The sequence below is a fragment of the Zymoseptoria tritici genome, chromosome 3, assembly GCF_000219625.1.
Source record: "Zymoseptoria tritici IPO323 chromosome 3, whole genome shotgun sequence".
NCBI classification, from domain to species: domain Eukaryota; kingdom Fungi; phylum Ascomycota; class Dothideomycetes; order Mycosphaerellales; family Mycosphaerellaceae; genus Zymoseptoria; species Zymoseptoria tritici.
The window spans coordinates 1168160-1190924 of NC_018216.1; the positions used below are offsets into that span (position 1 = coordinate 1168160).

Genomic DNA, 22765 nt, shown 5'->3' on the forward strand with positions numbered 1-22765 from the left:
GGACCTGTTCCCCTCCTCCTCATGCATCATGCAATCATACACTTCATCCCCATCCCATGTCATGCAAATGCCCATCGCTGGTATAATGCTCCCGACCCAAAATGCTCCATCGCTAATGCCAAACGCTCAACCCAAAACCCAACCCTTCCCCTCGAACCTCGCGACGACAGAAACTCACAGACGCAGCAGACACTTCTAGTATCCACCGGCCATGACTCCCGTCGTCGGCCTCCCCAGAGTAGTCGGCAAAAACCTGCTGAAAATGTTCGTCCGCGCCTTCTTCGCTGGTTGCTGGTCGGTTTGCTCCATCGGCAGCGCATGCGTTTGGTACATTTTGCTGGGATATTGCGGTACAGCAGGAAGGTTGTAGACTTGCTGCTGAGCCGGGAGGCTGAGCTGCGAGGAGCTGTAGGTAGAAGACGAGGATGATGATGACGCGGGTGATGAGCCATAGGATGATGCGCCGCTGAGAGATGGTGGGGAGAGGGATGGCGTCCTTGAGGGTGCGCGGGAGGATGTGGTTGACTGCGCGTAGTAGACTGGCTGTTGTTGTTGCTGGTGGTAGGAGGCGTATTGCTCCGGCTCAGGACGCGCGTATCGTGCAGCGATGGCTGCGGCGCGTTGTTGCGTGTAGACCAATTGGCGCTGTTCGGCGGCCAGCATCTCCTCGCGAAGGGCTTGCTTGCGGGCTTGACGGTCCTGCCATTCGCGGATGGGAGCGAGGAAGGGGTCCAGGTGGAGGTACAAGTCGGCTTCCTCAACGCGGAGGTCCCAGTCGAGGAGGTTGAGGAGTTGCTTTTCCATGAGGTTGACTTCGGTCAGGGAGAAGCCGAAGGAGTCGTAGCCGCGGACGGAGGTGTAGCGGGCCCAGTGCTTGTTCTTGGGGGAGGAGTCGTTGAGGTTCTTGGCGGCGAGGATGAGGGATGCCAGGAAGATGCGGTGGGAGGTGCACTTCATTCCTTTGGCGACGGGAGGGAGGCGAGCTTGTAGTCGGGAGAGGTAGACAAGAGAGGACATGAGGGTAGGGACCTGGACGTGGGAACGCTCGACGAGGGCGGTGATGAACTCTTCGAGAGAGGGGAGGGCGGGCTCGAATTGTTGGTTGTGAGGTGGGGTCGTCGGTGGTGTTGGAGGCATGTTCCGGGATGATGGTGTTGAGCCTTCGCAGCGGATGACTTGCGAGGCCTTGTGTGCGAGGTATGAGATCATGTCTTGAGATACCGGCATGTAGATGAAGTGTTCCAAGGCAGCGGCGTTGGCGGCGTTGACTGCCGAAGGAGAGGCGTTGTAAGACATGATGTGTGTGTTGATGTGGGTTGATGTGTTGGTTGAAGATGTCGATAGATGGCGAAGAAGATCCAAAAGGTTATATGGCAGAGATGGTAGAAATTCTTCTTATTGTTGGCTTGTTGCGACAATAATAGATCTCAGGTGGTGGAAGTGGCCCGTGAAGTGAGGCGTCGACGTTAATTGTCGTGTCGTAAGTCGGTCCGGGTGAATTTTGGCTGACAATACCAAAAAAAATCTTTCCAGGACAATAGGAATTATTTTTCTGCGGAGGATCACAATCAAGAAGATCAACTTCTCAGAATGTCAATCAGATGGGAGAGGGTCTCTCTGTCGGTTTCGAAAATGACGGTGTAAGGTAGTTCCCTCTTGTGGTGCGCCGGATATCTGCCTTTTTTGCGGAATCGACCAGGGGTAGCTTGCAACAAGTCTCTGACAGATTAGGATCGGTGACTTTCCGGCCAGCGGACAAGTGCAGGTATTGTATGTTGACGGGAAGGATGGGAGTCGAGGAAAGTCCGAGTTTCTGACGGCACACTGCGGAGGGGCGGTGTCGCGGAAGAGCTGGATAGTTGCAGATGATGTTGCTGGTGGGGTGATGTGAGACGAGGAGTATCGGCTTGCAATACGTCAGTCGTGCTGGGATGATACGATGTAGAGAGAGTGGTGTGTGTTGGAGGATATGGTAATGGTCCGGAGATGCAACGACAGAAACGGCTTGTTGGATGATGAACAGGTCAAGGAGACGGCATGTTGGGATACTTATTATTCTCGAGGCGCTCGCCCTCTACATTCATCACCGGGGAAGAGGCAAGGTAGGATGGATTGTGCAGGCGCGTCTCGCTGGCTGCAGGAGGCCACACGCAACGTCTTGGGTTTTGGTATGCCTGGTGGGGGGAGGGATATCGCGAGCTTGATTGGCCGGAATGGCAGGAGCGCTAGTGCCGGAGAGTTGGCTCGACAGAGTTCCACAGGACAGGGACCAAGGACCATTCGACGCTCGACAGCCTCTTTTTTTGGAGGTGCTGCCACTGCCGGACAGGACAGGGCTCGCAGGGGCCTCCTCTCATCAGGTCAGGCTCTCACAGGCTGACCTCCAGCTGTTCTCTTCTCTCTCCGCCCGATGACTGTTCGTTTCAGATCTGGCGTGTTTCGTGCTGCTGCCCAACCAGCTGGGAGAACGGTCGACTGATAAACGCCCACTGATGCATCTTCGCTGTATACTGGAGACGGCCGTCGCATGTGAATTCATCGTCGAGTGGTACACACGCGTATCTTCGTCGATCCTCTCTTCGTCCACTACTCCCGTCCACTCACTACAAGGTACAGATCCGAGTACATGCCAGAGAGATGTTCCGCCGCAAATGGAAGCTCCAGACCCTGCAAGGTGGAGTCGGGTTCGCGCGCCTTGTAACCCAAACTTCGTGCCGGACAAAGAGACCGCTTCGAACCCAGGAGGCGGATCTTGCTTGCATCATCCGGACTGGGCCATCTTTTCTGGTGAGGCGTGGCGCGCGCGTCGCGATATGTGCGGGCGTGCGAGGGAAATTTCGCGTAAGGACTGCGACCGTTGCGGTCGACCGTGAATTTCTCACCACCGTCGAGGTTGGCTGTTGGAATTCGCGTTCCTCGCCCGGCCAATTCCATCGTGAAGTCATCGCTGTCACAGCGACATGCATCTGTCAGTCATGCACCTGATGAGTCGTCAGCTGCCATGCGACAAAAATATATTCGAAGCAGCATGGGTCATGTCCACGGCACTCGGCCATCGGGCTTGTTCTTCACATCGTCGCATTGAATCGCAGGGGAGAAAGATCGAAAGCACAGCCTCTAGAACTACTCACCAGCCACACCTTGGCATTCAAAGATCTCGCGCTCTCCACGCGGCAAATCTCTCGGATTCCCCTCCAACCAACAGGAGCTTCCACTCGCCTTCCGACGTGTACTTCCTCAGGCGGAAACACAAGCGGCAACGTGCCTGCGTGCGTCTCGACTGGTTCCTGAAGCTAGTCTAACTCTACAGTGGAGTATCCGACGGAGACTAACACTATTGCATCGCACGCTATCCGACCCTTCCGACCAACAGGCTGTGCTCTTCTCTGTCCGACCTGCAGGGTGTCTTTGGGTCTGGATCTTTACCCGTTCAAACATTTCGCTCCTGGCAAATGTCCGTGTTGTAACGTGTACCACTGCCACCCAATTCACTACTGGGAGGCAACGTGCAGTTCCGCAGTATTGGCGGCGCTGAGGGTGAGAACTTCCCTAGATTGCGATTCACGTTTGGACTTGCACTTCCGGCAAGGAGGATATGGCTGACGCGAACAGGACATGTTCGCTTCCTGCGTCCTGCGTCCTGCTCGCTTGGTAACACGATGGAGATGTGCTTTCCAGTGGTGTCCACTTTTCCCACCTTCACTCCGAGGCTCGCAGTACTCCACCCTTGTTGGGCAGAACAAGCAGAGTTCAGTCCAATACTCACGAAAGGGTCTGAGAACAACCGCATTCTCTCCGCTTCAACCATTCCATTCCTCAACACCATGCCTCTTCACCAACTCATCTCCTCCGACCAGGTTCCTTCTCTAACCTTCAGGCAAGGGAAGAAGCAGCGGCGATCAACCTCACAGTTGTACAACATCTCCACCATCCGCGCGGGCGATCTCCCACCCTTTCAACCGTGCGTGCATGCTGCATGAAATTCCTCGTCATTGAGAGCATGCTGCATTTCACACACTGACCTTGCTGAAATATCGATTCGCTGAAGATCTCGGTTGAAACGATCGACTTCGCAGCGCATCTTACGTCAGCTTCGTCGGCACTCTAAGAGCTCCACTGAGATGCCTCATGCAAATGCGTTGTCGATGAAACACCATCTACCCGAAACATCTCGAGCACAACGCCTGGAGAATGAAGAACCGCCATCGATCCCGGTCTGCTTGGATTTCTGCTGCTTGGCGTTTCAGAAACCCATGCAGATTCTCCGGCGCTTCGACAGCGCTTCGATGAAATCCCGCGCGCTTATTTGAAAGTTGGATTTTGACTGAGGAGGGAGAGTAAATATAGACGGCCAGCCGCCTGCTTCATCCTTACCTACCTCCACTTCTTGGACTTTCTTGTTGCGCACTCTTTACCGCCGATGCAGGTTTGGATTGCCGCTGAGATGGATGCTGGACTTGGTCTATTCTTGCAGGACAAGCGCTCGTACGAATGGAGTCCGCATGGGTAGAGATGTGATACTACATATCTCCACTTTCGTAGGAGCACGGGACTTTTTGAAGCGCCTGCGTCTGGACAGAGTTCTTGGAATATCGCTCGGCTTGTGGTATGCCTGCTCTAATCGCTCATATCGGAATCGTGTCGCGCTGTATCCTTGGCTGTTGAGGGCGGCTACCGACGGATCACAGCCATGGGACTATCGTGTAGCACTGTCCGACAGCAGCATCTGGCGGGTTGTCGTTCTTCGCGGTCGGGAGAGTGCGATTCGATGCGATGCGATGCGATCTACACCTGAAGCCAAGCAAGAGCTTTCGCTCAAAGGTCCAAAGGTGGAGTGGCAGAGGTAAGCCGAACGTGCGGAGACTGACTCCCAACGTCGAACGGCAAGTAACATCTCCATCTTCGATGTTCTCTTCCTTTTGAAACGAAATTGGCAAAGAAGTTCAATCAAGACCAGCAGTCTCACGAACTATAGAATTGGCGACGATCCACCAAAGCGTTACATTACGACGACCATGGGCGTCTCCACACAAGTTTCCTTCCACTTGTACGGAGTCACACCGCTGTCGCGAGGTCCCGACCCAGGTTGCACTCGCTCGCCACCAGACATCTCGCAATGTGCCAAGAGCCTTCACTCGAGCGTCACCATCATGAGGAGACCAGCCTTCGAGCATTGGAATAGCACATTTCAACCCGTCCACACGAATGGCAAGACATATCATCCTTGCTTGTTACGAATACGATCACATCAGCCGTCGAATGCCGTTGCCGCAATCTTTCGTCGGTGGTTTCCAACTGTCCCCAAGTCCATACTATGGAGCCCGGCGATATTCCTTACCTTATGCGAAATATCCACCGCTTCTCGGAGCAATGAGATGCCCGGTACATTGCATGAGCCCGATCGCACACTCCGAATAGATGAGTCATGCTCTCCGAGAAAGCTGGCATGAATGCCAGAGCTACGATGCATCAAAGCGTGTTTGCACCGCGCTTGCGACGCCACACCACGAAGCGATCGGTCCATCTGAAGCCTGTCGGGCCCGGAGGTTCAAGACAAGTCAAATGTATTGCAAGGCATGCGGCAATTTCGCGCCACTCGACTCGTTGACCGCGTCAGCGAGCTCTGTCGTCAGCTACGCTCGCTTAGGATACACAGCTACCTTGATGCTTTGGCCTTGCCCGGGACCTCTGTCCCAGAGCTTCCTTCATGGTCTTTTCCTCACGCGTCCCAAGAGCGATTCTTGCGTAGGCTACCACACTCGCTATGCGACTCATCCACACTTCAAGATTCGAGCTCGAGGAGTTTTTCGACTCGGAGGTACCGCCCTACGCCATTCTGTCACACTGCTGGGCGCGGGACGAAGTAAGCTACCAGGACTTCTTGTCAGGCGCCAAGCGCGACGGTGATGGATGGCGGAAGATCATGGACTGCTGCGAGCTCGCTCAGACCGACGATCTTGATTGGGCATGGGTCGATACGTGCTGTATCGACAAATCTAGCACGGCCGAGCTTTCGGAAGCCATCTAATTCCATGTACAGATGGTATAGCTGGGCTCGCGTGTGCTACGTACTTCTACCGGACAATTGCAGTGGGGAAGAGTTTTTCACTTACTTCAGGGCAGCGATGCAATCCCCTGGGCCATTTCGGCGTTGCAGAGAGCGATGAGCCTCGTACCAATTCTGGCAAGACAACCGAAAGACTTGTCGAATCGCGATGGTTTACTCGTGGCTGGACCCTTCAGGAACTGCTAGCGCCGCGAACGATCTGTTTTTACGACTGCCATGGTGCACACAGTTCGGCAACAAGAAAAGCCTTGCTCCAACTTTATCCGACATAATCGGCATCAACGAGGAGTATCTCTCCGGCGAGCGGACTGTGTATCAAGCGAGTATATCATATCGGATGAGCTGGGCCTCTCGACGGGAAACAACACGCAAAGAAGATATTGCATACTGCCTCCTGGGGATTTTTGACATAAATATGCCTCTACTGTATGGCGAAGGTCTCGGAGCCTTCCGACGCCTTCAAGAGCTCTTGGTCGAGAAAAGCTACGACCATACCCTTTTCGCATGGACGTCCCGTAACGAAAACGAGTTCCGGAGCTCCTTCCTCGCAGAGAGTCCTTTGGACTTCGTCGATAGTGCCTACCTGGTGCCCCTGCGGTACTTTGTACCGCCCTGCCAGGTCACCAGCCGAGGAGTACAATTCTCAGTTTATCCCATCTTGACGGACAGGTTCAATGTGCACAGCGCTATCCGTCGATTGCCCCTGGCCTGCCGGGACTCTCGATGGGAATGGTACGAGCGCGTGGTCATCGAAGTGCGAGGAATGCACCGCGTCAATATTTTTCACGTCACCCATTACATACCAACGCGTGCGAACTCACGAGCTGCACCGGAGCAGTCCCAAGCAAGCTTTCCAAGAAGCCGTCTTGGTAAATTCTATATGCACGGCCCTGAGTGCAGAGTATACCACCATCTACCTCCACGGCGGCGGTCCCCTTTATCCGTGGGGAGAAGGGCGAGCCCGTCTAACGAGACACTTCGCGGCTATTGGCGTATTGCTCACCTCGTTCGGCGCCTATCTCCTCGCCATCGCCGTTTCGCAGAGCGTTGCTCTAGGACTCGAGGCGATGGTTTTCTCCATACTGGGACTCTATAGTGCGAGAACGTTGTTCTGCATGATGTCTGTAGCATACCCTTTGCTACCTGCCCGACGAGAGACTCTCTACTGGGTCGCCTTTGCGCTGATTGCTTTGCCTTGGTTTACCAAGCACGAAGTGGAAACTCGACTTCTTGCTCGGCTAGGTGTTCATCGGATTGCAAGGAGAGGTATTGCCGGTCTCGCGCATCTATCAGTACCAGTGATCTTGACGATGATGGTATGCTGCTTAGCAGTTTTGGTTGGTGCGATTGCCGGTCAGTTTGGTGAACGATGTACTGTCCATTGGTGGCACTGTATATTGTCTCCATCCGGCCTGTCTGAATGTCTAGCGAAGAGGAGCATTGGAAAATAATCAAGTCAGACGCCACATTTTCCGAGAGTGGACAGTCAAGGAGATGTGAATCGATGTTGTACATATATCGTCCGAACAAAGATTATGTACTTCCGTCCCATCATGTATGTGATCAGGACCAGCCTCATGATAATGGAGCACCATTTCGCTAGATGTACATGAAATGCCAGAGGAAACGCCCGCGCTAAACCCACACACAACACCCTCTCATCTCTCACCCGTTTTCACAACCTCACCTCAAAACTCCCGTAAGAACCCTCAAATCCACCCGCCTCTCACCTCCTCCCGAGCGACCAATTCCCCTTCAACCCCAAACTCACTCGTCCGCCTCCGTTCCAATACCCACGTCTGCTTCCCACTCCCATCCGTACTCTCTTCTCTCACATACGTCACCGAGTCCGAGGGTTTGCGTTCATGCTTCTGGATCGGACTCTTTGGCTCGTGTGGCGAGGTCGGGGTGGCGGGAAACCCGAACGAGAAGCCCGGTTCGCCTGCACCCGAATTCGAGGACTTTGTTTTCGGCGACCCACCCTGCGCCATGGCAGATGGACTGAGAGTGCTATTGCTGATGTCCCTCGGCATGGCTTTGCGAACGGTAACCGGGTCGAGCCATGTACTCGGCGTGCCGGCCTTGCGCGGCGTAGCGTCCAGGTCGACGGGGAGTCCAGTGGAGTTGTTGGCGTAGGGATCAAAGATCGCCCTCCTCTGTGCTTGTCCTTGGACCGGAGAAGTCGGACTTTCTAGCACGATGCCTTGTCCCAACATCGGCATCGTGCCCGCAGTATAGTTCGGCAACAACCCACCACCCTGTGGACTCTCCGACTCGGAACCGGACGTGCCTCTCGAATGCATCGCGGAAGGGAAGAAGTACGCGCCGCCGTGCTGATCCAGACTTTGCGCACTGCTGCGATTGCTGCCTTCGCTTTTCAGACTGCGACTGCCCGTCCTCGCGAAAGCTTGCGCCCGCAGTCTCCGTAGCTCTTCGCCTGAGATTTCACTCTCCATCAACGGCGTCACGGGCATCCTCGCGAGTAGTCCAGTACTTCCCGCCCCCGCACTCACCGGCCCGCCAGGCAAGTGTCCAACAAACGAGCTCCGCTGAGAAAATTCGCTCCTCTCGGTGATGGGCGTCAAATTCGGTTCTCGCAAACTCTTGTTTCGTTGCAGTCCATCATCGCCGTCGTAGCCAAAGTACCCTCCATTTTCAAAGGCGACTTCTCCTTCTTTAGAATTCGCGCGCGGACGGGAGTAAAAGGCGAATTCCTGCCCGTAAAAGCCGGAGTCGTCGGAAGCGAGGACTTCGGCGTTGGCAGCAGCGATGAGGTCGTCGTCGTCGAAGTCGTCGTCGGCGGAAGAGTTTTCGAAGGAGTAGGGGTTGGAGGTGGGGTCGAAGGAAGGGAAGGCGGCGGTGTCGGTTGGGTAGGTCGGTGAGTTGTCGGTAGGGAAGATCTTGAAGTCGTAGGGTGGAAAGGTGCTGCTCGGCGGGGGCTTCGTCGGATCATTGGGCCCAAGCATGAAGGACATCGGCCTTTCTTCAAAACCAAAGTCGAATCCGAGCTTAGGTGGGGAGGATCCGACGGCAGGCTGGCGGTTCTGCTCCAATATCCCGGCATTGTGCTTCTGCAAACTCTCATCCCTCATTGGTAGCTCTCCACTCCCTTTCCTCTCCTCCTCCTCTAGCTCGCCAACGTCTTCATCTTCATTATCTTCAAGAGCATCGACGATACCCGATCTCGAAAACTCCATCGAAGTAATGCGATCGAACCGTCCCTCCCTCTCCGCCCTATTGACCGCCTTGGCAAGCACTTCAAAGTAACGATTGAGATCATTCTGCATCTCCCTCTCGGTCTCGCCTCCCTTCCCAGCAGCGCCCAAAGCGACCGCGAGAGGGGGCATGCCGTTGCTTCCAATGGTGCCCCTCTTCGCATCTTCACTCGGGTTTCGTTGTGGAATTAGCTTCGGATCGACGGGGAAGAAACCACCATCTACGTCCTGCTGCGTGTTTTCGGTGGCGAAGTCGGACAGCACGAGGTCTTCAAGCATCATCTGACTATGGCGTTTCGCCTGCTGGGCAGCAGCAGCGCCGAGTCCACCTGAGGGCAGAGCGAAAGTCGGGTACGGGCCATGATCACCGCTACCAGTGGTGGTGGAGTAGAATCCACTGCTATTCCTCGGTTTTCCCACTTTACCGGGAGCGTGTACGATATGATTTGCATTCGGCCTTGCGAGGTACTCATCGTCGTCGAGAAGATTTTCGTCAAAAGTGGAGTGGGACTGTCCTGCTCCTCCTCCCTGCAGTGGTGTAGCATCCACGTCCTTTGCAAATTCGCCATCGTCGACAAAGTACATGTCGTCATCGTCGTTGACTGCAGGTTTGTGGTGGTCAAATGTCTCGCTCTCTCTGGGGAATCGGAAAGCGTTTTGATCTGGTGTGGCGGAGGGCGGCCTTCGGACGGGCGAAGAAGCACGAGCAACGCCCCTTTCTTCCTGCTGAGAATAATGAGAAGCATCGCTGGGACGGGAGTAATGCGACATGGTACTCCTGTTCGTCTGCATCGGTCGAGGCCTAGCATGGTCGTTCGGAGCGGAAAGGAGAGAGGCGGATGCCGGAGCAGCAGCGGATGTGTGCGCAGGTGTGGACCGCTGAGAAGGAAGATCCGGAGAATCATCCCCGTCTGAAGACGAAAAGTGGAAGTCTTGGAATAAACCAAGTCCAAGAGGAGCCGTAGCATTATTCGGTGAAGTCGCGAGCATCGGTGAGGCAACGCCAGCTTTTCGCACGAAACTTTCAAAGTCGCCACTTTCTGTCACGCCTCCCACTCTGCCAGGTCTGACAATCGGGCTGGTGAGAAGGCTGCCTCCCACAGAGCCGTTCCGTCGTCCATCGATGCGGAACGACTTGTCTCTCTTCAGCGGAGTGATGTCCTCTCGCTGGTCGCCTTGCGCGGGGCGTTCCAGTCCAGCGAGCGTGGTGGGGTCTAGCTGCGGACTAGTCACCGTTTCGCCATTCTCCTTTCTGGCATTCTGAACATGGACGGGTGCAGGAGGCGGTGGGCGGGCCGGTTTCGTAGGTGTTGGCGTTCCGATCACTGTTGTCGGAGGCGATGATGCTTTGTTGTCCTGTGTCGGCGTCGAAATGTTCAATGCATCAGCCTTCTCCTCGCGAGGTGTGACGCCACGACTTCCCGATTCAAAAGTCATCCCACTAACCACCCGATTCCGTACACTGTTACCACTGTCTCTCTGTGGTAGCGGCGGCCTTTGGGCCTTCTTTCCAGGCGACGGAACCGGCGTTGAGGCCGGAACGGGCAGACCAGGCACGCTCAACCTCATGCCACTCCCGATGGCGGACGGCGGAGCGAGCATACTCCCAACGCGACTCCTCTCCTCCGCACTCCTCTCCAAAGGCGGCGCATAATACACCGAGTCCCGCAGGTACCCATCGATGGTACTATCGCGCCAGTATCCCCCATATTCACCCGCAAAGCTCCCCGCGTAGCTACTCGGAGCACCGGCACCAGGCGCGCCGTAGGTAGAATACGTATTCGAGCCGTGAGAGCTGTACGGCGCCAAAGGAGGAAGTGTTGAGTTGCGAGCGTAAATAGCCGAATGTGCGCGGAATGCGGGATGGTCGGCGTAAGGGACGTCGCGCTCGTCGGTGATGGTGGGAATGTTGGACTCGTCGTAGAGGGATGATGCGTCTGAGACTGAGCCTTCCGCATCGTCGGCGGCGGCGGTGGGGTTGTCTTGAGGAGGGAGTATTGTGGCGGATGTGGGTTGCGAAGATTTGTCAACGGTCTTGGTCTGTGGTTGATGGCTGGGCGGTTGGCAGTCCTCAGCATCAGCGTCCGACTCGGACTCTGACTCCGGCGAGGTAGGGTACATCGCAGCGTGGTTTCGTGGCTGCAGGTAGAATCCGGCCGGCCCTGCGCCAACTGGCTGCTGCGAACCTGTAGTGTCAATCGCTAAGGACGAAGTCGAACTCATCATTGCCAATCCCGGTTGTATACCAAGCCCAAGACCTCCCATATTGTCTTGCATCTCCATCTCGTCCATATCATCCATGGCATCCTCATCGAAATAGTCATCATCATCGGCATCGTCGTCCAACACCTTCGCAGCAGCAGCGGTAGTGGACTGGGCAAGATCGCCGCGTGAAGCAATCTTGCGATGCTTCTCCTCCAACGCCAATTCTTGCGCCGCGCTCCCCTCTCCGAGCTGGAAGGAGAAGCGCGAAGCATTGCTGTTCTGGTGCTTGGGGAGCGTAGAAGGGGATGTCCGCTTCGAGTGCCCAACTGCAGAGGCGCGTTTCTCGACAAGAGGCTTGGAGGATGAAGATCGAAGTGAGGAGGTGTCTGATGTGCGAACTGCCGTGGGGGATGTCTTCCCACTTCCCGCGCTAGCGTTGTTCGGGGTTGGAGGCGGAACGGCTGGGGCAAGGAGTGTTTCTGGACCAGCCGACCGCCGATAAGAATACCCATTCGCAATGACCTGCGGTTCCCTCGAGACGAAGCGATCAGTGGGCGGCTCCACGGGCGATCCGTCCACGCTGCCCTCCTCAATCGTCTCGATAGCAGGCGGAGCGAGCACAACAGAGTAGTGCCTGCTCGTGGTGGACTCATTCAAGTTCTTCCCACCGCCAGCCTTCTCCATGCTCGGCGCCTTCTTCAAACTCGTCCTCTGTTCAACGGACGCCTGCGTGCCGCTAAATTGCGACACCGGACGTGACGTCTTGCTCGTGCTGGAGGGCGAAATCGGACTGAATATCTGTACACTACTCCGCGCAGTGACGGGACTGACTTCGCTCAGGGAGCTGGCCGGGCTCGAGGAGCTCTCTCTTCGATCTGTGGCGCTGGCAGGTGGACTGCTGGATTGCGGTTGATCCTCGTGGTACAAGCTGACTTGCAGTGGGTCCGGAGCTTGTTGACTCCTCCGAGCGAAAGGTGGGAGCACAGCGCTTTCTTGCGAAGCGGAGCGGATGGCATCCTCCTGCGCGGATACCCGTTGGAGGAACTCCTTGTTTTCGAGGTTTTCGGCATGGATGGAACTCATTCGCTTGGAGGCCTCGGGTTGTTCGTCAAGGTGTTCAACGAAGCTTGGTGTGTAGGGAGGTTTCTTCTCGGCGGATTCACGTATTGGACCGCGGTTCACCAGGGAGCAGCTTCGTGGTGGGAACGCTGGAGATAGAGGTGTGCCATCGGGTGACACTTGGGCGGTGAGGTAAGCTGCAGGCATGTCCATTTCGTCAAAAGTGTTCCGTTTCCCACGAGGCGCGCTGAAGTCGTGAACCATGTTGCCTTTTATTCGCGGGTCAAAGTTTGGTCCAGGTGTATTGACGCCGGAAGCCACGACATCTCTCTGCCGTGCGAGGGCCTGACGCTGGGCTTGTTCGTCGATCACGGTGTCAGGGTGTTCGCTTCTTCTTCGTTGTAGAAGATTCAGCGGGTTGAGTAGTCTCGTCTTGCGTTTCGATTCGTTCTTCTTCTCTCTTTCGGGCTTCGGCTCGCTGTTCTTCTCCTTTGCAGCCTTCTGTTCCATCTTTGGCGTCGACGATCTCTTCGGTTTGAGAGGTGGTCTGGAAATCGATTGTGTCGTGTGGTGTGTAGGAACAGTAACACCCGCAATCGTCGTAGCTGCGCCGGCTGTCTTCGGTCGTGTCATGACATGCTGTGGCAACGGAAAAGTTGCCGCATTCTCTTGATACGGCGTTCCAATTGTCATCGCAGGAGAGGACGGTATTGGCGCTGCAGGAGGGAGAAGAGTTGTCGACCGCTTCTTCTTGATGGAAAGCCCGCTCGCCAGGCTCTTCATGCTCGGTCGGGGGCTTATTCGTGGACCGGCTATTGTCGGACTCGGCGGATGTGCAACTTCTGTCCACGAGGGAGGTAGCAGACCCGGAGAACTGTGGTTCGTTTGCATCATGGGTCGCGGAGGAGGGGGAGAACTGTAGGGTTTGTCGCGCGAATCGACGAATTGCCGGCTCATGATAACCGGACCTGTCACAGATCGTGGTAGCGAGGGAAGAGGACTTGTCGGTGCCTTGGACGGAAACAAAGACGACTCCATCTGAGGGCTTGGACTGGGTTGTCTTGCGTTGAAGGCGGGCTGTGGTGTGATCTGCCGTGAGTTCCCACCGCTGCCTGTGCTGTCCTCTTTCCTCGATCCAAGCGAATTGTAACTTGTCTGAGGTCTCGGCATCGTCGGAGGTATTGCTGGCGGGAGGCTTAGATTCGGAGATGTGCCTGCGACCGACTTGGACTTTTCTCGAGCTCTTCCGCCGTCCGTCCTGCTCCCATGATTCCCACTATTGCCCACCCGACTCGCATCGTCAATTGACCCGAATGAATCCTGTAAGAATGGCGAAGGAGGGAGAGGGGTGTTCTGAGCGGCGGTCGGGGTTGGTGGTAGCTCGAAGTCGAAGGTCATCTGAAGTGAACTGACCACGGAGACGACACTCGTCGGGCGCTGATCGTCGCGGGCCTGCATGATTGCGCGGTATGAAACCGGTATGCGCTTTTCAGTTCCCAGCAGCTGAACGAGTTGCGCGTTCGTCTACGCTCCCATGAGAGTGTTGCGGGTGCGAGAGAGAGAGAGCTGTTTGAGGCGCTTTCGTCCCTAGTCGTACATGTCCTCCGTGAACATTACTCCGTGTGATTTTCAATCCTCGATCCTCTCGCTGGCAGTAGGTCTTTAGCTCTGGCGGTGTCCGTCTATTCTCGCTGCAAGTAATCCTCCTTCTCATGCAAGCATATGCCAGACCCTGCCACCGTTCAGCTTCTCCACCATTCGATCTGTGTACCTCGAGTCCGGAGAAGGTATCCCACTTTGGTCAGGTCGCGTTAATCGTCACATGGGAGGAATGTGGTCGTCGTCGTCTTGGAAGAGGTCTCCCGTCCCGTCTCGGATTAATTGGCGATCGTGTCAATCCTTCAGCGCCGTCAGCGCGTAAGTGAACAAAAACGATCCGGCCGGCACCCAGGAGACGGGTCCGAGAGCAATAATCAATATAGCCCGCCCCAGAAGACCCTGCAAATGGAAATGACTAGCTCTAGCGGCCACATGGCCAAAGAGCATATCGGCCCATCGGCGCGAATGCGTGGGATATACGCAGTCCGGGATGAATTGTACCGTGAGAAACACGGCCAAGCACAGAGCCCTTCCCCGGTACTTTACAATTTTGATTCCCTCGACGATTAATCCATGTCAATTACACATGCGTTGCCCGGTTGGAAGCGAGATTGATCCGGGAGTGGTTTCTTGGATGATACGTTATAGTACCCGACTCACGTTCGACGCGTTTCATTTCCTGTTGAAGTCGTTGTCCGGAACTCCCCTCCTTCTCAACAAGTGTTCACGCCGGGATGAATGGAATACGACTTTGTCAGTCATCATCGCGTGAGATTTTAGACTTTCACGCCAGAAGTGGGCTGACCGAGAATGACAAGCGCGGGTGGGGGTAGTGTGAACCTCCACACTCACGCTTTCTTGTTAGATGACGATAAGCTCATTTTGGGGTAGAAGTGCCTTAAGGTGACACTGCATACCTTAGAGAGGACGGCAAGTTCATCGTCGTGCGGGTGTCCCAGTTTACAGCAACATCCTCATTGCAACACGCGTGCATGGAATCGGCCCATCAATAGCAAGACTGCCCTGTGCCTCGAAGGAGACATCCCACTGGGCCTAAGGTACCGATATCGCTTGCGGTGGACAACAAAACCAGAGGAAGTTCGTCGGTCGTGTATGAAAACAATCTCTCTGCTACCTTACCGATATTACCTCCCTGCCCTCCACCTCCGCCATGGCTCCCTCTCCACCCACCATTGTCCACCTCCCCAACGGCCAGTCTCTGAGCGTCTCTCCCGTCTTCGGCGGCCTCTCCTTCAAGGCCAACGACTTACATACCCCTCACAACGTCTTCCCTCCCGGCTGGACCATCATCATCAACAGCGAAGATGACGAGGAAGACGACAATGACAATGATGATTCCTCCTCGGAGCGCAAGAACCACATCCACCGCTACAAGACTCCTACCCTTCGCAACGACCACCTGTTCATCTCCTCCATCTCCAATCCCTCCTCCGCCGACTTTCGCGCTCCAACATCACCAACTCGTCAAATCGCCATGATGCTCTGGGCCACGCTGTACTGGTACTTCCATCAACCTGCTCCCTCTCCCCATCTCACCACCCCAGCGTCCTCCTCCACTCCCCTCGAAGGTCGTCCCAAGGGAGAGTGGCGCATCAACATCAACCGCGAAGGCATTTTCAAAGGTCGTCAACTCATCCCCAAACTCGAGCGCATGGGTCTTATCGCCTCCGAAGACTCTTCTGTTGGTCTCGATCCAGACGACGGCGTGACAAATGCCCACGAAGGTTGGACGAAAATGTTCGTCTCCCGCCGTGCATTCTGGCAGATGGATCCGCGCATCTACCTCTTCACCCTGACACCCATGCATCCGAACTCGCCATTTCCCGCTCTCAGTCCTGCAGGTTCCCGCCCGTCATCGCCCTCCCGCGGCGGCCCTCGCGATGAAGACCGCCACTCTCACTCTCAAACTCGCAACCTGACCTCAAACTCCCGCTCCGCCACCCCACCTCCTGGACCATTCCACTCCACCTCGCATCTTCCCACATACTACCCACCGCCTCCACTCCAATACACATTCACCAACAACACCCGGCACCCTCTGCGTCCCAAACCTTTCCGCCAAGGCGAAACAATCTACACTCGCTACATCCCCTCTTTGGATCAATACCTTTCCTTCCGCGTCGCCTCCCTTTCGAAACGTCCCGTGCCCTACGCCGGACCATATTCTCACTCCCACTCCGCAGCGGGAGGAGCATCGTCAACATCCGACGCCAGTCTGCAATCGGGACGGGACATTCTCCGCTCCACCTCTCAAGAAGGCAAATCTCAGTCTACTGGTCCTGCGACGTTGAGCGATGTGGAGTATCTGCACCAATGGCACAACGACGAGCGAGTGGCGCATAGCTGGGGCGAGACTGGTCCTGCATCGCATCAGGAAGAGTTTCTCCGCGGCGGTTTGCAGAGTCGACATTCGATCCCCTTGATCGGACTTTGGGACGGAAAGCCGTTTGGCTACTTTGAGATGTACTGGGTGAAAGAGGATCGGCTGGGAGGGTATCTGGGCGGTGATGTGGGAGACTTTGATCGCGGCCTGCACGTTTTGGTAGGGGAGACCGAGTTCCGCGGTGCGCATCGGGTGAAGGTGTGGATTGATGCGCTGGTGCATGCTTGCTGGCTGGCGGATAGCCGAACGGAGGTCGTGGTGTTGGAGCCGAGGGTGGATAATTTGAAGTGAGCGCTCTTCCATGCTTTTCCAGGTTGGCGGGGTTTTTGCTAACGACGGTGATTTAGGTTGAAAACATATCTCGAAGAGAGAGGCTTTTATAAGGAGAGGGAGATTACATTTCCGCATAAACAGAGTAATCTGATGAAGATCCGACGGGATGGATGGGAGGGGCCGGCGATTTGAGAGAAAATATAATCTAGGAGAACAGGGAAACAGGTAAACAGGACATATGCTGAAGGACCAACAGAACGAAAAAGAGCGAAGATGAGTGAGAAGCATTGTGAACGGCGGAGATACTCAATTCAGCAGATACGACTGTCATCTAGCACTCAGGTATTCCCTCCGGCCCATCGACTTCCAAAGCAGCCGCAACGCACGACTTGATCTGCATATAGGTCAATATCCTGCTCATCGCAGGTATGTTCGCGCCAGGGGACATGCTCCCGCCCGTCGCCGCACGAACGGAAAGTTTGCTCGACACATATGGGTCTGAAATCATACGTGAATGACTGGAAGCCTACCCGGTGAAGCTAGTCTCCACCTCAGCGCGGAAAGTGAATTGACAATTCATTCCCAGCACGCGACGCGACGGTTCTCGTCAAGCTCTCCTCCTTCAAACTCATTGCTCCTTCCCAAACAAGTCGTTTCCGGACACTGTCGACTCGCAGCAATGTCCAGCGCAGCACAATTCCCGAACCGCTTCTGCCCACGCGGCAACAGACTCCATCGCACAGAGTCCCTTCGCCACTCAGACAGCGAAACATCGCCTCTGTCTCATGATCAAGACGAGTCCCCGGCGAGCGCGAGTATACCCGATCACCCTCCAAGTCAGACTCCCGTCGCAGCTAGCGTCGGTCCAGGCAGAACTCCCCTTGAAGCGCAGGACGATGGAGCACACCATGCCCCAGACCCGCCGGACAGCGATGACGGACCGGACGAATCGGACGGCGGCTATACCATCCAAGTCGACCGCACCCCACCACCACCCGGCTCTCAGCCGCGTACGGTAGAGGAAGTACGTCTCCGAAACTCCCTCGCCGCGCTGCAAGACAATCTCAACACCTCCACAGCTTTGGTCAATAACCTCCGCGCGCGTGATGCATTTCATCGACATGACAGGACAGCCAAGAAAGCGGAGTGGAAGAGAATATGTCAACGCCGAGACGAAGCGATGGGAAAGGCGAGGAGGGCGGTGCAGAGGGAGAGGAGGATGAAGTTGGCGTTGGCGGTTTTGTTAGGGTTGGTGCTTGTGGGGTGCGTAGGGTTGGGGTTTGTGGCGTGGGTGCAGGGGCCGGAGAGGGAGTATGTTAGGAGGAGGAGGGAGGAGATTCTGTGGCAGTGAGTGATGCATTGCCGTTGCTGTTGCGTCTTCACAGGCTGCGTCTACAGAGACTATGCGGTCGCTTGATATCTCTGCATCGTATGAGTCGCTCAGGAGGCAATGCCAAGACTTCTCGGGGGGTGAAGTGAATGGAAACCAACGCTCAAATCATGAAGGATTCTGGTGACGGACAAAAGTTAACAGGAGACTCTCGGATAGAACGACACACGACGTTCCGCTATCTAGTCTGGCTGTTCGGCCTGAAAATGCAGAAAAGTCTCCAACCCATCAGACCGTTTCCAAGACAGCCGCAAGCAAGAATAGACATCAAGATCTGTCTCACCACTGCAATGGAAGACCGTCTTGCATCCCTCCAAGACCGTCTTGACTGCTCTTCCACCGCTCCTTATGCAAAATGGAGAAGTGACTTGCAATGCCTTTGTCCATGAATATGAGATAGTCTAAGACACCCAACTCGAGACAAGTGACCATCCCAATTGACGCACAACACACGACACGAAATGTCTCGATCCACGACCTTCTGTCCATTCAAATATGCTCCGCCATCCCATGGCAATCATTGAACCAGACACTCCCAAACCACCAAACAAGTTGAACTACCTTACCCACACAAGCAAGCAATCAAATCGCCCTCGAATCCGATAGATCGACATACACGAGACATACAGCAATAGACAAGCAAATCCATCCACCTTCTTACCGACCGACGCAATGGCCAACACCAGATCCGCCAACAACACTCCGACCTGCAAAAACTCCTCTCCAAACTCCGTCCGCTGCGACTTCACCCGTCTTCACCGCAACGCAACCGCAACCCCTATCTGCAACAAGCGGAAACTCGAACAAGATACCCCTAAACCGAAGCAACGCAGCACTCCATCCAACAAGAAGCGTCGTGGAGGAGGACGTCGAGGACTCCCGACTCCAGCGCAAGACGACGGGCAGGTCGACAGCACCAATAACGACGAGACGAGCGACGAGAGCGACGACGACATGCAGCCTTCCTCCTCGACCCGCTACCCACTGCGATCCGGCGGGGGGTTGCCGACACCGCACGCCTCTCAACAACAGGGTGGGGGAGCTCAGCAGCAAGAGGCTCCTCCTGCTTCTCAACCCTCTTCTCCAGAACCTGCAAAGAATGCTCCAGGAGGTCTTGAACCTACGCCCGAGCAGCCAACCGCGGAGCCCGCAAATGCCGACGCCGACATCGAGGACGATGCAGAAGACAATATCATCGACGCCAGATCTCGCACCACGTCGCCTGCACTCCCCGGTTCGGATGATGTTGTCAACACGATCGAAGGTCATGCTCAGCATGTTCAACGCAACAGTGAAGGGCGAGATGCCAGCATCGCTGACCCAGGCAACCCGCCCAATTCTCCCGCTAGCACGCAAATAGTTCCCGAAACGCCTCTCTTGGCGGCTCAGCGTGGTCTCTCCGTCTCCTCTGGATCTCCTCTTTCCAGTCTCGCACCCTCTGTCCACAGCTCTCAGGCTCGACAAGACATCGACCTACCCGATGATCTTGACCACGACATGGACCAGGACTCGCAGCCAGCCTCCTCATCCATCGTCAGCAGCTTGTCTAACACGCTAGCTTTGGACAGGGAGTCAACCGTCTTCAATATCCACGCAACCCACCACCCCGCCTCTCCCCGCCGCGAAGCCCGTCTTCTCCGGCGTTCCCGCGCCGCCATCACCCGCAACCTCAGGCACAGCACCACCATCGTCAACCGCCTCCAAGCCCGCGCCGATCTAAACACAAGCGAGCTGATCAACACGCAAGTCCTTCTATACGGCGCGCAGCGGGAACTCCGGGCCGCGGACCGGAGAGCGCGGAGAGCGGGACGGAGACAGAGGGTGAGGGATGCGGTGATGGTTGGTCTAGGGGCCGTATTGGGGAGTGTGGGATGGGGAGTTTGGGGGTGGATGAGCGGGGTGGAGATGGAGTATGTGAGGAGACGGAGAGGGGAGTGGTTTGGTTTGTAGGTCTTTGAGAGGGGAGGGTGAGAGGCGGTGGGTAGTTGTTTGGGATGTGGCTTGCTTTTCTCTTTGGTAAGCCTTGGGAACGAGTGAAGAGCATGATCTGACGGGCATGTTTGGATTATAGATATAGATTGCGCAGACGGCTTTGTTGGCGTTGTGTTTGATCTTGGGTAATGAATGGCAATGCTAGATGAGAATAGTTCAATGGAGTTCTGAACGAGTTTGTTGAATATGCTTTTGTAGAGTACACAGTCCACGCCAAAATCGTAACATACCTCTCGGATCCACACTACCTCCATCCTCCTCACTTCGTCTTCACCTTCTCGTCCGCTGGCTTGCTGTACAGCCACACAGCCACAAAGACCAACCACCCCGCAACTGTCACCCAGATCCCACTAATCCACGGCCACGCACCAGAGATGACAAAACTTCTCGGCCACTCATCGTGAGCGAAATGCCTGACCGTGACTGTGCGCTTCTCCTCCAGATTCGTAAAGAATGGCCGGCGATACTCCACGAAAAAGTTGAAGATGCCATGCTGATCGGGAAGTTTGAATTCCGCGGCGTAGATGCTGGCGTCCGCAGTTTGGCCCTTGCTTTGCAGATTCAAGCGGTGGAAAGGCGAGAGCATGCTGAACTCAAGCTGCAGTTCATCATCGGCAGGTGGGGTGAACGGCACCCATTGATCCATATCCCATTCGCTCACTTCGATCTCGTAGTGCACGTTGTTCTTGATGCGGTAGATGGAAGGGTTGAGGTCGAGGGATGGCACCTCGCTGGTGTTGGCGATGTTCTTCTGCGTACCCTCGGCGAGGTAGTGCTTGATGTTTCCGACCTTCAACACGCCTAGCTCTTTGAACGTCCACGCGGAAAGTTTCTTCGCGAAGTTGCGATTCCCGCTCTTTTCTCGCTTGCCTTTCATGCGGGGTGTTGATACGGTCGCGTCAAACCATTTATCCTCCAGTGCTTCGGCGGATCCCAAAACGGTGAAGCGAGCGCTGTTGCGAGCTTGGAAGGACGAAACGAGGTTGATCTGCCAGCCAGTGGCCCAGACATCCTCGACTCCGTCGCCCTCCTCCTTGAGGTTGTAACTGTATGTCGGCGAATGCGCCTTGACAATGGGTGCCAACAATGGAGAGGCATTGCCCAAAGTTTGTCCAACTGTATGCGGGAAAGCGATGTGTCCATCAGTAGCGAAGAAGTTCGCAACGCCAGCTTTTGGAGCAATGGGACTGTTCATCAAGATGACATCGTGTTTCTCTGCCGAGGTGTCTACATCGTAGTTGAAGTGGTCGACCAGAACGCTCGTCCTGTCGGCTGGGATGTGGATGTCCAATTCGAGGAGCAGACTGCTGACGGCGGAGGGAGTGGCTTGCTCGGCGGTGAGGGCGAGGAGGACATTGGAGCCCTGATTGACGAAATCGACGAGGAGATTGGGGGTCAAGGCAGGTCCCAGACCTTTGGACTTGACAGGGAGAAGGAGGAGGTGTGAGTACGCGGGAACGCCGTGAGCGAAGAGTGAGAGAGACGAGTCTTTGGGCGCTTTGTACGTTATTTGGAAGCCTCTACCTGTGGATGGTGTCAGTATGCATCGATAATGGGTCGGGATTGTGTGTAGGCATTGGCTTACCTTCCAAGTCGCTCCAGAACTGCGAGTACTTGCTCTTGTCCGCATCGTTCTCAATCACCACTAGCAATTTGCTCCCCTGTGTCGAAACCGCTGCAACCAAGGAGACGAAGCCCAGTAGCAGGCCGAGCAGTGGTAATCTCATGGTGAAAAAGAGTGTGATGGATGTTAAAGAGAGAAGCCCGGAACGTCGACCTCACATGGATTGCTTTGGTGAAGCTACGTGGAGTGCCAGGGCTTCTGATTACATCAGCCATCCCATCAGCCATTCCAATGCGGAGGTGGAGAGGTTGAGAGGCTGACTTCGGAGGTGCTGCGCGGCCGACTTCACCTCACATTGCTCGACCAACAACATCCACCAAAGTCGCTTACGAAACTCACACAAATCATGGCGCCCGTATCATTCTGGGGAGGACCGATCACATATTTCCAATGGGCCGCCCGTCATAAGCCCGCCATCTTCTGGTCCTTTGTCGTCGGCAGCTTGGGTCCAGTGGCAGTAGTGAGCATAGATCTCAAGGGTGTACACAACCATAGCGAAGACTGACGCGCAAATCACAGCTCACAGTACCTCCAATCAGAGCGCGATTCGGCGATGGACCACGAAACCAGATTCCCTTGACATATCCGAGTGAGCAGCGGCTGTGGAAATGCTGAAGCTGTCGGCACATACTGACACACCTCGTTCTGCAGTCCCCACTGGTCCGCGACAGAAGCTTGCGAGCACATACGACGATTAAGCGAGGAGCGATGCGAGGTGAGAGAAGAGGCAAACGTGGGATAGGAAGAAGGACAAGCGCGGATGGGATGCATTGAAGGAGTGGCACGGATTGTGAAATAGCAGGAAAGACGTAGGGCGGGCGAAGGGACACGCACGGAAATTTCTCACGATAGGGACTTCGCGCGGGGTACATATAACAACAAGCACCCCAAAAACAAGAATCACAACTCCACATGGCCATATCTCAAACGAGTGCGC

General features: G+C 55.5%; 6 protein-coding genes across 6 annotated transcripts; 3 read left to right on the plus strand and 3 right to left on the minus strand.

Moving 5' to 3' along the window:
* Positions 1–708: 708 nt before the first annotated feature.
* On the minus strand, positions 709–1248 carry MYCGRDRAFT_27084 (uncharacterized protein; the record flags this gene model as incomplete). Its single annotated transcript, XM_003854468.1, has 1 exon — positions 709–1248. A coding segment is annotated over one exon (540 nt), but the record flags the coding sequence as incomplete, so codon positions are not given.
* A 2411-nt stretch (positions 1249–3659) lies between these two features.
* On the plus strand, positions 3660–3980 carry MYCGRDRAFT_91551 (uncharacterized protein; the record flags this gene model as incomplete). Its single annotated transcript, XM_003853700.1, has 1 exon — positions 3660–3980. One exon carries the CDS (start codon positions 3660–3662, stop codon positions 3978–3980), a length of 321 nt encoding a protein of 106 aa, XP_003853748.1.
* Positions 3981–7776: 3796 nt separating this feature from the next.
* MYCGRDRAFT_91552 (uncharacterized protein) lies at positions 7777–14004 on the minus strand (the record flags this gene model as incomplete). Its single annotated transcript, XM_003854467.1, has 1 exon — positions 7777–14004. The coding sequence occupies one exon, from the start codon at positions 14002–14004 to the stop codon at positions 7777–7779; it is 6228 nt and encodes a 2075-aa protein (XP_003854515.1).
* Positions 14005–15316: 1312 nt separating this feature from the next.
* MYCGRDRAFT_38267 (uncharacterized protein) lies at positions 15317–17014 on the plus strand (the record flags this gene model as incomplete). Its single annotated transcript, XM_003853701.1, has 2 exons — positions 15317–16836; positions 16897–17014. 2 exons carry the CDS (start codon positions 15317–15319, stop codon positions 17012–17014), a joined length of 1638 nt encoding a protein of 545 aa, XP_003853749.1.
* A 3449-nt stretch (positions 17015–20463) lies between these two features.
* MYCGRDRAFT_69582 (uncharacterized protein) lies at positions 20464–21943 on the minus strand (the record flags this gene model as incomplete). Its single annotated transcript, XM_003854466.1, has 2 exons — positions 20464–21728; positions 21790–21943. 2 exons carry the CDS (start codon positions 21929–21931, stop codon positions 20464–20466), a joined length of 1407 nt encoding a protein of 468 aa, XP_003854514.1.
* A 231-nt stretch (positions 21944–22174) lies between these two features.
* Positions 22175–22526, plus strand: MYCGRDRAFT_39334 (uncharacterized protein; the record flags this gene model as incomplete). The annotated part of the gene is made up of 3 exons (XM_003853702.1): positions 22175–22288; positions 22348–22417; positions 22480–22526. 3 exons carry the CDS (start codon positions 22175–22177, stop codon positions 22524–22526), a joined length of 231 nt encoding a protein of 76 aa, XP_003853750.1.
* Positions 22527–22765: the final 239 nt, after the last annotated feature.